The sequence below is a fragment of the Carassius auratus genome, unplaced genomic scaffold (assembly GCF_003368295.1).
Source record: "Carassius auratus strain Wakin unplaced genomic scaffold, ASM336829v1 scaf_tig00215316, whole genome shotgun sequence".
Lineage (NCBI taxonomy): Eukaryota > Metazoa > Chordata > Actinopteri > Cypriniformes > Cyprinidae > Carassius > Carassius auratus.
Window position 1 is genome coordinate 1,835,487 of NW_020528035.1, and position 13,280 is coordinate 1,848,766.

At 37.4% G+C, this 13,280-nt stretch overlaps 1 protein-coding gene across 2 annotated transcripts in view; it reads left to right on the forward strand.

Moving 5' to 3' along the window:
• The window catches only part of rgs3a (regulator of G protein signaling 3a), a 170,523-nt gene that overhangs the window by 110,534 nt on the left and 46,709 nt on the right, over positions 1 to 13,280 (forward strand). For both annotated transcript variants that reach the window (XM_026259999.1, XM_026259994.1), the window contains one exon: positions 5,092 to 5,961. In XM_026259999.1, the coding sequence (XP_026115784.1) occupies positions 5,092 to 5,961 (870 nt within the window). The remainder of the gene's footprint in view (positions 1 to 5,091; positions 5,962 to 13,280) is intronic.

The window sequence follows — 13,280 nt, forward strand, 5'->3', positions numbered from 1 at the left end:
CCTAAAACTTTGGTCAAATAAAAAAAATTGCACACCTCTGCCACTTGGGGGCGCTATAAAAAGAAAAAACACATAAATGGCTATAACTAGGCTACCGTTGGCTCGATCGACCTAAAAATTGGTATGCAGTGTCTTTGTCTGAAGGGGCACAAGTAACTATGAGGACATTTGCATATCTCAAAAAACATGGCCGCCATTGGCCAAACAATTTTAAGCACCTATTTGAAAGGGTAAACGGATGTTGATCGGAACGAAACTCGCTGGGTACGTTCGACTCATGAACCTTAAGGTCTGTAAGAATTATGAAAGAAATCGGCCACTAGTTGGCGCTAACGAGTTTATTGGCTCTGTAATCACGTGGTGTTTCACTTATCAACACAATATGCATATCATTTGATAGATCTCCTCATAATGCACAACTTTGCCTCAAGAACCATTGCTGTCAATAAAATCGTTCAATTGCTATTCACAAATATGTTAAAAAGCTACTTTTGCGAACTAGTCCTAGGTTTTTTGCCCGATCGGAACCAAACCACTGCAGTAATATTCTGTGGACTCTCTAGATCAATAATTATCAAAAAAATATTGAATTTTGTCCTTTGGTTAGCTTTAAATGGGTAATTTAGAAAAGGGGTGTGGCCAAACATACCCCAAAGCCTATAAAACCTAAACGAAAACTCAAAACTTTATGAAACTAGGTGAAAACATGTAACACGTGACTCTTAACAAGCATGCAAAGTGTCATGGAGATCGGATCATAGGTGGCGCTATAACAGTTGAAAAAGCCTCAAAAACACACATTTTCAATAGAAAATGATCACAATTTGTAGGACATGTTCATACATTCACACAAACACTAGATCTTCATATCATATGATAGATCTCCTCTTTGTGAACAACTTTGCCTCAAGGAGCGAAGATGTCAATCAAATCGTTCAATTGTTATTCACAAATATGTTAAAAACCTACTTTTGCGAACTAGTCCCAGGTTTTTTACCCGATCGAAACCAAACCAGTGCAGTAATTTTCTCTGGACTCTCTAGATCAATAATTATAAAAAAAATGTTGAATTTTGTCCTTTGGTTAGCTATAACTGGCTAAATTAGAAAAGGGGCGTGACCAAAATACCCAAAAGCATATAAAACCTAAACGAAAACTCAAAACTTTATGAAACTTGGTGAAAACATGTAACAGGTGACTCTTAACAACCATGCAAATTTTCATGGAGATCGGACCATAGGTGGCGCTATAACAGTAGAAAAGGTCTCAAAACATAAGATTTACATGGTAAATGGCCTCAAATTGTCTGAAAATGCTCATATATTGACATAAACACTAGATCTTCATATCATATGATAGATCTCCTCATTCTGAACAACTTCTGGGACCAATGTTGTCAATAAAGCTGTTAATTAAATATTCAAGATTATTTTAAATAGTTACTTTGGCAAAGTAATCCAAGGCTTTAAGCTGAAAATCAATAAAACCACTGAAGTACAATTCTCTAGACTCTGAAGGTCAATAATTATCCAAAACATGTTGAACAACTGCATTTGGACAACTATAAACCAGTGATTGTATAATATGTTCTTTTCACAGTGTACACAAAGGCCTATTAATTAATACAAACAGAAAGCCCACAAATTATCAAAACTGTGTAAAATAATGCATAATTTCATTCTAAACAAGTATGCAAAATTTAAGAGAGATTGGGCAAAAAACATAACACTATAACAGTTATGTTTAAAAACAGTGTTGTTTGAGTAAATGCAATTTATAACCACTAGATGGCAGCGGAAGACCACTAATGGGCTCATTCAGCAAATTGAAACAGTACTTTTGAAAAGATTTATGAATTCATGCCTAAACAATAAAAAAAACACTGTTACAACATTTTAAATCTAACTGAGTTAAAGTTTTTCATTTTGTTCATACAGACTTATCAGTTTTTAAAATTTTGCCACATTATGATTACAGTGAAACCTGAAAATGACATCCAAACTCTTAAAAACTAGTTTAATCATTTAATTTCAGTGCGTGTGTCTGTCTGTCAGCCTATTCTCCGTTTTGGATGTGTTTAACTGTCATCCATACATCCAGGTTGGCTCAGACCACCTCAGAGGCCTTAATGTGCTTGAACCCCGTAAATGCTGCTTGCAGCTTTAATTTATTTTATTATTATTATTATTTTTTTTTTTTTTAGAAGGGTCGAAAATTAATATTTCATTCATATTTTAAACTGGGGAAGTAGATTTGAGTTCTGAAACTTGCAGTATGTTTTATTGTAATGCAACCACTTATATGTGCAAATATCAAGAACTTGCTTCAATCTGTTGTTCCACCTTTACAGCAGCTGACCTGAAAAAAAACGTTTGTGTTAAAATTTTCTATAGTGCCCCTGCAGTGCAGGAAATGCAATTCCACTAATTGCAGTCTAACACATTTCAGAACAGAAAAAACACAATGAAGGCAAGTCATTGCATAGCAAGAACATAGTCTGAGTTTACATACTTGCGTAGAGTATGTCTAAAGCCTTTCACTTCCTATATATTAGGTTTCTTTTCATATAAAGGAAAATTAACATTTATGGTTTCACATGTGGATGTACAATTCATGTACAAGTCAAAGATCCTTTGAAAAAGCCACAGTATCTTGGCAAATTCTGTAGACTCATTTGATGAGAAAAAAAAGTAATCTCTTTTTAAAATAAAATTTCCGGTCATTATGTTGGATATCTTAGTGCTTTTAATGAATTATAGATGAGATGATTTCCTGGGACTGACTAAAAGGTTGTACAAGCATCTAGAATAAAGTAATACTGCACCCTTATTGATTAAATAATTAGTGTTGTTTTTAAAGGAAAGAATCAACATTGAACATTTGGGCTTGGGCTCTTTTCATTTGAGCCAGTAAGGAACCACCTAGAATATCAGTGAACGCCTAGCAATGACACTTAGAATATCTTAGCAACACCCTCGCAATGACCTTATCATCATGGCAGTTTTGTATAGGCAAAAAATCTATTCGAATAAAAAAAACAACAACAACAACATTTATATTGATTTTATACTGTAATCCACTCTCTCTGTTTATTTCAAAGAAAATAATTGTAGTTCATGCCTAAAATCTCGTGTCACTATCCTATTCTACACATTTCTAAATTTTTTTCTATGAACACTTTTAAAGCCCCCCACCCCCCCAAACACACATATTACACAAGTATTCTATTTTTTTCTTCTGCGTCATGATGGGCGTGTGATGCATGAGGGACTCAACGAACACCAACTGACCCGTCCCGTCACAGATAACAGAGCAAAAGAGAGCGTTTAAGGAAATCATCTGTCTTTGGTTCTTTTGTCCTAATTTCCTCTGTGTCGCTCTGTTCGGTAGTAACCTTTCACACAACCTAAAAATACCACAGATGAGATAAGAGGCTCATTCTTAGTGAAGCTCCAGTTACGGATGGGAGAAAGCTAATATGTCGTACTCATCATGTGAGCAGTGCTAATATGAATTCCATCTTATGACTTCTGATTTTGGCTGCATCAGCTGAGCTTGTTTTCTGTTGCAGTAAACCCCTCTGAAAAGCACTCAGAGTAGTTTCTTTCTCAGCAGCTTTGGTTGCACGCTATTAGAGTGAGTGAGAAGCAGCATGGGCTGGTTTTGAGAGAGAGCTGATTAGAGTTCAGAACGCTTCCAGCATGTACTTATGCTAGCTTATATTAAATGCGCATTCCTGTTACATAGGCCATAAATTATTGTAATTTTCACATCTAAAAAACAGACAGGTTTTTCTACCTGTCATTTAATGCTGTTTAGAGAGACATCAAAATCCGGTAAACTATTAGATCTATATGACGAATTAGTTACTGATGTAGTAAACTACGTAGTTTCCTTAACATCTGGTCATTTACTTGTTATTGTCAACAAGCATATGTTTTATCCCCTCTACTGTTCAGACGGGATCCATTTCTTATTTCCAACAGTAGATGGTGATGTTAGTTTTCCTACCAGGATTCAAAAAAGTGTTCAGATTCTTCTTTTCAGTCCTGCAAACAACCTAATTAAATGTGTAACATTTCGACTTATGCTAGCGTAAGATGAATCACAAATCTGTCATTTTTGTTTGTTTTATATGGATGACACTGTATTTCTACACTGTCAACATTTCCTAAAAAATAATCATAATAAGTCAATGATGGCATTCTCAAAGTCCCCCCTAAATTTCCCCGAATCTATAGAACCTGAAACAAAAGCAAAGACTTGAGTAAATATTTTAGCCTTGAAGGAAAGAATACATAAGTTAATACATAAAAGATATTTCCCATTTATAATTCAGTGGTTTGTATCCTAAAAGTGCTGACTTGAAGCCCATTTTATGTTTAAATAATGTAATACCATGTGATTCTTATGACCCCATTCTTATGATCCCATTTAGACAGGTATAGATTTCTCATAGGAAACGAGAGAAGCTTGAATTTTACACATTCACATTGTGGTTTTAATTCTTTACATATCTGCAAAGTCTGTTTTTTTCCTTTTCACACAATCTCTGTACAAATTCCATAGCAAATTACCTTTTCCTATCTCCTCTGAGAAATCTAATCCCATCTGTCTGTGATTGCTGAAATTATATTTTCACACATCTTTTCCTCATGTGTTTTGGCTTACATGAATTACCATAAATGATTTTTTTTTTCAGCCTCTGTTCTATTCAGCAAAATTCACCCTTCAGTGTCTAAAGTCACTTATTTCTTTTCAGTTTTTTTTTAAATAGCTATAATTTTACAAGACTTTGCTGTTAGATTTTCGTGTAAAATCTCCAGTGCTTTTCAGGCTTGAAATATAGCACTCAATTTTAAACATCTGCCTAGCCACTAACCTGAAAAAGGTGTGAAGAGCTTCAAAGAACATCTAGAGTGCTCTTCACTTCACTTCAATTCATCTATTTGTTTATAAATACAATACAATATTTTCTGCAGTAGTTCTACAATATTTGTTGTTCAGTTACTGACTATAATTACACATTGTGATATCGCACTGTTAGAAAAACAGTAACGGTTTTGCACCACTGTGTTCTTCTGTTGTCAGATGCTCGAACCCAAGCAGGATGAGCCATGTGACCTCAGGGGCCGGAGAATGACCTCTGAGGATGACCATTCCCTGGGCAACCTGTCCGATGCATCAGCCACCACTGCGAGTAGCCCTCAGTCCAGGAGTCTCACCCTGCTGGAGGATCTGTGCACCCCTCTGGAGGAAAACAGCCACCTGGTTCCACCAACACCTCCGCCCTCCATTGAAGGAGAAGATGGGAAGAGCACGGAGAGCAGCATGAATGAGCTATGGAGGGAGGATGAAGACAAAGAGAAAGAGGAGGAGAGGGGGGATACTGGGCCGATGACTGAGGAGAAAGAAGAGCAGGAGTTCTTGCATGCACACACAAGAGACTGTGAAGATGAAAAACAGCTGCTTATTGATGATGACAACGCTTCAGAGGCAGTGGACACAAATGCTCCACCTTCATCCTCTTCCTCATCATTCGTCATCCCCGAGCTGCGATTAGATCGGACCTTCAGTGCAGACGCTCTCTCCACCCCTGGCACAGATGAAGAGGATGAAGAAGATGAAGAAGATGATGATGAGGAGGAAGACAGTGATGATAACTACCTGGAACGCAGTGATAGTAAACGGAGGAGCATGGTGGAGGCCACTTCCTGCGAAAAGCACTCAGGTGGACTCAGCGTGCAGAATTCCTTGCGCAGACGCACACACAGTGAGGGCAGTCTTCTCCAGGACCCTCGCACAACCTGCTTCACATCTGACAATGCCATCGACTGCATGGAGGCGGCCGGGACACACAAGGGCGGCTGGACACTTCCATCACCCAAAACCCTGAAGAAAGAGCTGACTAAGAATGGAGGGTCCATGCACCAGCTGTGTATGCTCTTCTCCGGAAGAAAAGTAAGTCATTCTTGTTCTTACTCTGGCAGCCTTATATAAATGAGCATGCCAAATGGTTTATGAATCATTTCCTTTTGTCATGTTACTTGCTTAAGCTGATGTATTAGTGAGGCCAAGCCAAGCATCACTATTACTCATACTCCACATTAGGGACTTTTCTAGAGAAATGAAGGTACATCTGTAACTTGTTCTTCACCATTTGCACTATGGACAGTTGGTTTTTACTTATCCAAATGGTCAGACACTGGTCAGACTTACAATTTTCAGATGTAGTATAAAATAGGCAAGAAAGAGGGAAGATAATTTGTGTCTAGACTTTTGACTTTGTAAAATGCAAAAGTAAAAGCAAAGCAAACAGGGGGCCTACCTTTTAAGGCGGCAAGTCATGCACAGGCAAGCAGCACTCAGTCTTCACAAAAGCACACGCACACCACAAGACAGAAAAAGAAATATTTCATTAGCACTCATAACATAGCCCCACTCTGCTTGCCACATGTACCATCTGGCAGGTAAAAATCAAAAGTTGGATTTTTAACATTTACATCATAAACTGTGTAGAACAAGGTAAGAGGTTTGATCCAATCATATCTCATTAATTCATGTTGAGCAATGTAGTACTGACACTGACACTGGTCTTCGTGAACACAGAATGTGTAAATGTTCCTGCATAAAAGTAAAGAAAAAATTGCATAGATAAAAAAGACTAGCAACAGGTGATTAGTTGCAAGGCAAATGCAAATTCTTTAATATACAGTGCAGACAGACAGATAGACAGATAGATAGATGCTTTCCTGGTTCTGTGTTAGACAGTAATAACTTTGTATGTACTAAATAATAATTATAATCATTATGTACTTAATATTTATTTACTTGCTGAATCAGTTAAATACACCTTGTCTGCTATGGTAATATAATTAATACAATTAAATTAGTCATTTCAAATTCATTGATATTTTATTGCTCATTATACCATATATAATTTTATCCTATATATATGTTCATATGGCCCAGAATGCACCATAGGGCAGCACTCTCAGTTTTGTCCACTAAGTGGCGTTCTGATAATCTATTTTAGTCTCTAACCAGACTGACACAGTGTTTAAAGATGTTGTCTAGACCAACAGTTTTAAGACCACACATTTATATACACGCCTGTGAATGCATGCTGGAATGACTTTTTGGTTTTTGGTTTGATGGATGCTGGATTTGTGTGTGTGTGTGTGTGTGTAAGCAAGACTGAACTCTATTATATAGACAACAAAGAAGACTGATACATTCCTGTCATTCCTAAGGCAGATAATTGCCTTTATCAGCCAGTACCGATTATTGGCTGATATGTCAGTGCATCTCTACTTTTAATGCCTTCCATATTAGCACCACCATATCTGTCAGTTATTCTTTCATTATGTTCCTTTTTGTTAAGTCATTATTTACTCACCGTTGTGTTGTTCTAATGTCAGAAGCCCTTCTCTTTTTTTGAACCAGGAAAAAAGATTGTTTCTGACCAAACCGTGCCATATACCAACAGAACACTAGTCACTTTTTCCGAAATTGGTGTAAACACAGTGACATTGCAGCAACTGCCTCCTCTGAAAAAAAAAAATATATATATAATAAATAAAAATGTGTCTATACACATCTGTAAGTAGTTCAGAAGGCTCATTATCTTAGATAATGCAGTGTAATGCAGATTGGAACTCACATCTGTACATTGCCACCTTTGCAGTTCATGTAAGAAAATATGGAACAAAACCATTAATTCAGCACTCCAGTGATGACAGTCAACTCTCACCCCTTTCTTAGCCTCAGGCAGTTTCTTAAGGCCTGTCTGTGTCTGGTGCATAATGGGACTATAAATATCATGAATGGGCACATGATCATGTGTCTGTCTGTGCATGCATTAGAAGAAAATTAATTGCCTTCCTAGGAGAACTGGAGGCAAAAAAAAAAAAAAAAAAAAAACTGGAGGAGAACTGAATTTTCATCGTGTCTGAAATATACAAGACAAAGCAACCCTTTACTTGTATTTATAGTCTTTTTTTAAACAAGTATATTGTTGGATATAAACTAAGGAAAAAAAATAATGTCATAATGATTTTGGTCTATCTATCTATCTGTCTGTCTGTCTGTCTGTCTGTCTGTCTGTCTGTCTGTCTGTCTGTCTGTCTATCTATCTATCTATCTATCTATCTATCTAATCAAAAGAAGGTCCAATAGCAGCTTTATTGTAGTCCCAGACAATGATCCAGAAACATAGCACCAGGCAAAAAAACACTGGCAAAAGGTAATCCACAAATATAGATTACTGCAGCAACAAAAGACTCAGCGAGCATGGTATATAGCATGGGGAGCTAATAGGAAAATGACAAACTGCTGAAGGTAATGAAACAATCATCAGTGCAAGGGGTGATGGGAACTGAAGTCCAAACTAAATAAAGACACAGAAGAGTGCCCTCTGGTGGTTGTTATAGGCACACTAGCTGATGGCTGTGACATGACACCCACTTTAAAGACCACCCCAGTAAGGCCGACAGGACCAAAGATCCCCACGGTGGAGCTGACGGAGCTGAAGACCACTTCCGTGGTGCTGACAAAACAGATGACCCCTCTGGAAGACCAGACAGGATTGCAATAAAGAGCATATAGAGATTAGTAACAGTCTTTATGGTCGTAACAGGACAAACTGAGAGTTCAGGAGTGGAAACCACAGCCCAAAAAGGAGCTGAAGTGGACGCCATTACCTCAGGAGGTTCTGCAGCAGAAGCCGCCACCTTGGGAGGAACTGGAGTAAGCTCAGGAGTGGACTCCTGGACTGTAAGGAGCTCAAGAGTGAAATCATAAACTTGAGTTGGCTCAGGAGTGGATTCATGGACTAGAACGGCTCTGGAGTGGGCATGTAGACAGGAGCAAACTCTAGAATGTACTCGTAGACTTAAGTGGACTCTGCAGTGGACTCCTAGACTAGATTGGACTCAGAAGTGAACTTTTAGACCAGAACTGACTCTGGAGTGGACTTGTAAACTGGAACGAGCTCTGAAGTAAACTCATAGACTGGAGTGGGCTCAGGAGCGGATTCATAGCGGGCTCAGGAGTAAACTTGTAGATTTGGGCAGTTTTTAGAATGAACTTATAGATTGGAGCAGGCCCCAGAGTGTGATCATAGATGGGAATACGCTCTGGAATGTATGAATGTAGAACTGGCTCTGGAACAAACTTGTGGATGGGAGCATATTCTGGAATGATCTCGTAGAATTGAGCAGGCACTGGAGTGGACTCTGAGGGCTCCTAGACTGGAGCGGGCTCTGGAGCAGACTCTGAAGACTCCCGAATTGGAGTTGGCTTTGGAGTGAACTCTGAGAGCTTCCCTGGACTGGAGCAGGTTCTAGAGTGGACTCTTAGAGCTTCTGGACTGGAGTGAACTCCGGAGTAGATTCTGGGGGCTCTTGGGTTGGAGCATGCTCTGTACTGGACTCTGAAGGCTCCTGAACTAGAGTGGGCTCAGGGGTAGAATTTGAGGGCTCTTGGGCTAGTATGGGTTCTGGATAGGATTCTGAGGGCTCCTGGACTGGAGTGGGCCCTGTACTGGACTCTGAGGTCTCCTGAATGGAGTGAGATCCGGGGTAGGATATGAGGGCTCTTGGAAAAGTACGGGTTCTGGATTGGATTGGGATCTATCTATCTTAAAAAAGTGATTTAAACATTTAATATTTATTAAGATTTCCATTTGAAATAAATGCTGTTGTTTTGAACTTTCTATTCATTAATGATACTTGGTGAGTATAACAGACTTCTTTGAAAAACAATAAAAATCTTACCAACTCAATACTTCTGAGTAGTAGTAGATACCATTATATACAGTAGTCACGTGATGCAGGACGCAGTTGCTGTATGTATCTTTTCCACAAGTGGATTTTTTTTTAAGATAATTTATTTGGTTAATAGAGTGATGGGGCTTTGCCTGCACTTTCCTAGTTGCGGTAGTTCTTATATCATGTCACATCTTCAGCCTGGTGGAGATGACCCAGAGGTCCAGTGTTTACACCAGGGACCAGCTGATGAGTCTCTGACAGTGTGTAATGGCCAGAACCTAGAAATCCACAAGGAGTTGAGGTGAAAATATTTGCCATTTAGGACCAGAGGAGAACAGGTACTACAGTCCATATCTTCCATCTCTTCATCATGGAGAATGTGAGATTGCTACTGAAAAAGATGGAAGAGTACTGTAACATCACATACTAAAAGTAATTGGATGTTTTGTGAGGGTTTTGTTGTGATTTACCAAAGCAGGGCTGGGTGAAAATGTATAGGACTGTGAGCTTAGCTGGATTTCGATGTGTATGCATGGACAATAAGTAAATAACATATTTTACAACTCTGAACATATTACTGTGAAAGTGCTTGTTTGCAGCCCTGACATCATCAGTCTTGCCACCTGCATTCGTTTTCAGATGACTCCGCTATTGTGTGTTGTATTAAATGAAGATAGTGAGTGTGGTGGATAGTTTTGTAGCATGATTTGAGCTGAACGACCTCCAGCTTAACATCGCAAAGACTAAATGGCAGGGATTTCAGGATGCAGATGACCTTCCTGAACTCAGTCATCATCAGAAGATGGAAGTGGACATTGTTGAGGAGTATTTGTACATGGGTGTCCGTACTAATATTAAATTGGGCTGGGCTAAATATAAAGACTCTTATGCACTGAAAACAGTGTAACAGTTGTGTTATTTTCTTTTGGTGTTAAAAATTTACTGTGAGGATTTACTTAAGATTCGCAGTGAAAGATTTATGATGAAAAAGCATGAACACTGTCCTTTTTACAAATGACCATATTGCAAATGTATTTGTAAGAGTTTCCTTATTAGATACTGCATCTATGGGATGAGAGTATTTAAATAAGATTTTGATAGTGATTGAGCTTTTAAAGTGTTTAATGTTCAGTTATGTTGAGATTTAGAACTAATGACACTGGGTTGCCATTGAGGTGAAGTATGTGACATTTTCTTAAGCTGAGGATGGATACGTAAAAATCTTTGAAGCTTTACTTAAGAAGCAGTAATGCAATTAGCATGCTAATGTGTGCTATTTACTGCTAACAGTTTCTTAGCTTGCTAGTATAACATAATTGTGATGTGTCAAACATATATGTAAAATTAAATGTTACATTCTTTCAGGGAACAATATAAATCACATATTGTCACTTCAAAATAACCTATTTACCAATCTACCAAATTATGTGTTACTAAATTTGATCTGATGTACATGATTAAATCATATATATCCAATAAACTTTTCAGTGTATGGTCTTTAATATATATATATATATATAATTACAATTCGCTTTGATATTACAACAAAATGTAATGTTTCAACTAAATCATATATATCATTTGAGAAACCCTTATACATATGAGCATTACTTTATACATATCCTAATAATATCAGGAATGTTTTACATTTGAGAGAAGCTTGTTTATGTTTATAATGACATAATAAATCATGAAAATAGATTAGGTCACATAAACCGTGTGTATGGGTTGACATTCTCTTGATTTATGTTTATAGGTGAAAGTGCAGTAATTCTGATAAGTTTAGACTAAAGGGGTTGTCATATTTGATGAATTCCATTCATTTCAGCAGAAATGACTTTGAAAAATAATAAAAATAAAAAATAAAAAATTGCTGGCTTGTGGGAATCTAATCTTTTCTGACACAAAATCAGCTTTTATTTAACTATTCTTCAAAGATTTTTTTGGGTGGCCTACGTCAGCTGTGTACGGAACATACTTATATCAAGCAAAATAGCTCAAAAAGCTGAACTGATTTATTCACAGATTTTACTGTTTAATTAAAAGTATTTAAAACTATATAAATTAACTAATCATATCTAGTATTATCTAACTACACATGTGGGTCAGGAAATAAGGTCGACTGCTTGAGAACAAGATATGATTTCAAATGAAAATCTTTCAATTAATTCTACTGTTTGGCCTCAGAAGACTTGAATGCAGCATTGTTTTAAGTTAATTGTGACTGTACTTTTATCTGCCTGTTTTATACTATTGAGAAATGGTGTAGGTTTAGTGACAGGGGTTGACTTAACTGCTCAAAGCTGTCTAGTGTATATAAGTTGTAATGTATTATGCAACACAAATGAAAAAATCCGTACCCCCCAGCATGAAATGATTTCCATAGCCTTCGCATTAGTCTATCAAAACTCAAGATTTCTCATTGAAAGCAATGGGCTTACAGTTCTAGCCACATTACAATAAAGACATTCCAGGGCTCTTTTGATGTCTGTATAGTCACACACGCAAAACACTTGGACAAACAGCTGTATTTGGTGCCTTGAGAGTTAGAACGGGTTGTGATATGTGATAGATGTGTCTACATACCCAGCTGTTTTAAATGTGAGAACCAAATATCAGTTACACTCTCAACTGGACACAGATGCATGTAAAAGACAAATGGTGTTGAAACTGGCATTCTAAAGATGGGTTAGATACAGTCAGTTGTTCTAAAATTCTATTGTACTTTAGCACAGTTAAAATTTTGGTGACATTACAAATGCAACTGCAGCCATATACTGTGAATGTGCAGAACCTGTGAGTCCAGAAATGTTTAAGAAATAACATTATTGTTAGACTGACAATCATGAAATCATACTATCTTTATAAAAATAATAATAACATCAAAACATAATTTTAGCTTAATAACATTTCACTTAGTAAAGTGAGGCCAAAACATTTCTGGTGGCTGACTGCAGTAGGTCATAAACCCCACCCACTCATGTAAATGAACTAAACAATCAAATTACACTTCAAATTTTTTTTTTTTTCCAAAGATGGTTTGCATAATTTTTAGGTAGTTTTTATCATGCTGATGAATGTTCAAGTGTTCATTTTTGTTTAACCAGTTTGCTTTTAGTTCATTTTATGATGCTATAAAAATGGGGTGTGTTTTCCAGATTGTGTGCTTTTGATTGGGTCTGACTGCAGGAGTTCTGGGCGGGGCTTTGATACCATGGCTTCACCTTATGATCACTACTGTGCAGGCTCCAAAGGAATCATGACTGCGGAGACTCTGCTCTAAATTAATCACTACTGTGCACAATCAGGCTCTAAATGATGTAATTTTTGCAAGATGACAGCTGCCATACAGGGATGTTTCGGCTTTACCTTTCTATTGTGGAAGGAATTGGAAATGCATCATCCATCTCTTTTTACAGTCTATGGTAATAATACACTGACTGAGTTACACTACTGCACCTTAACTGCATTAGGTATATACTGTAGGATCAGTATGCTAAAGACACCCCA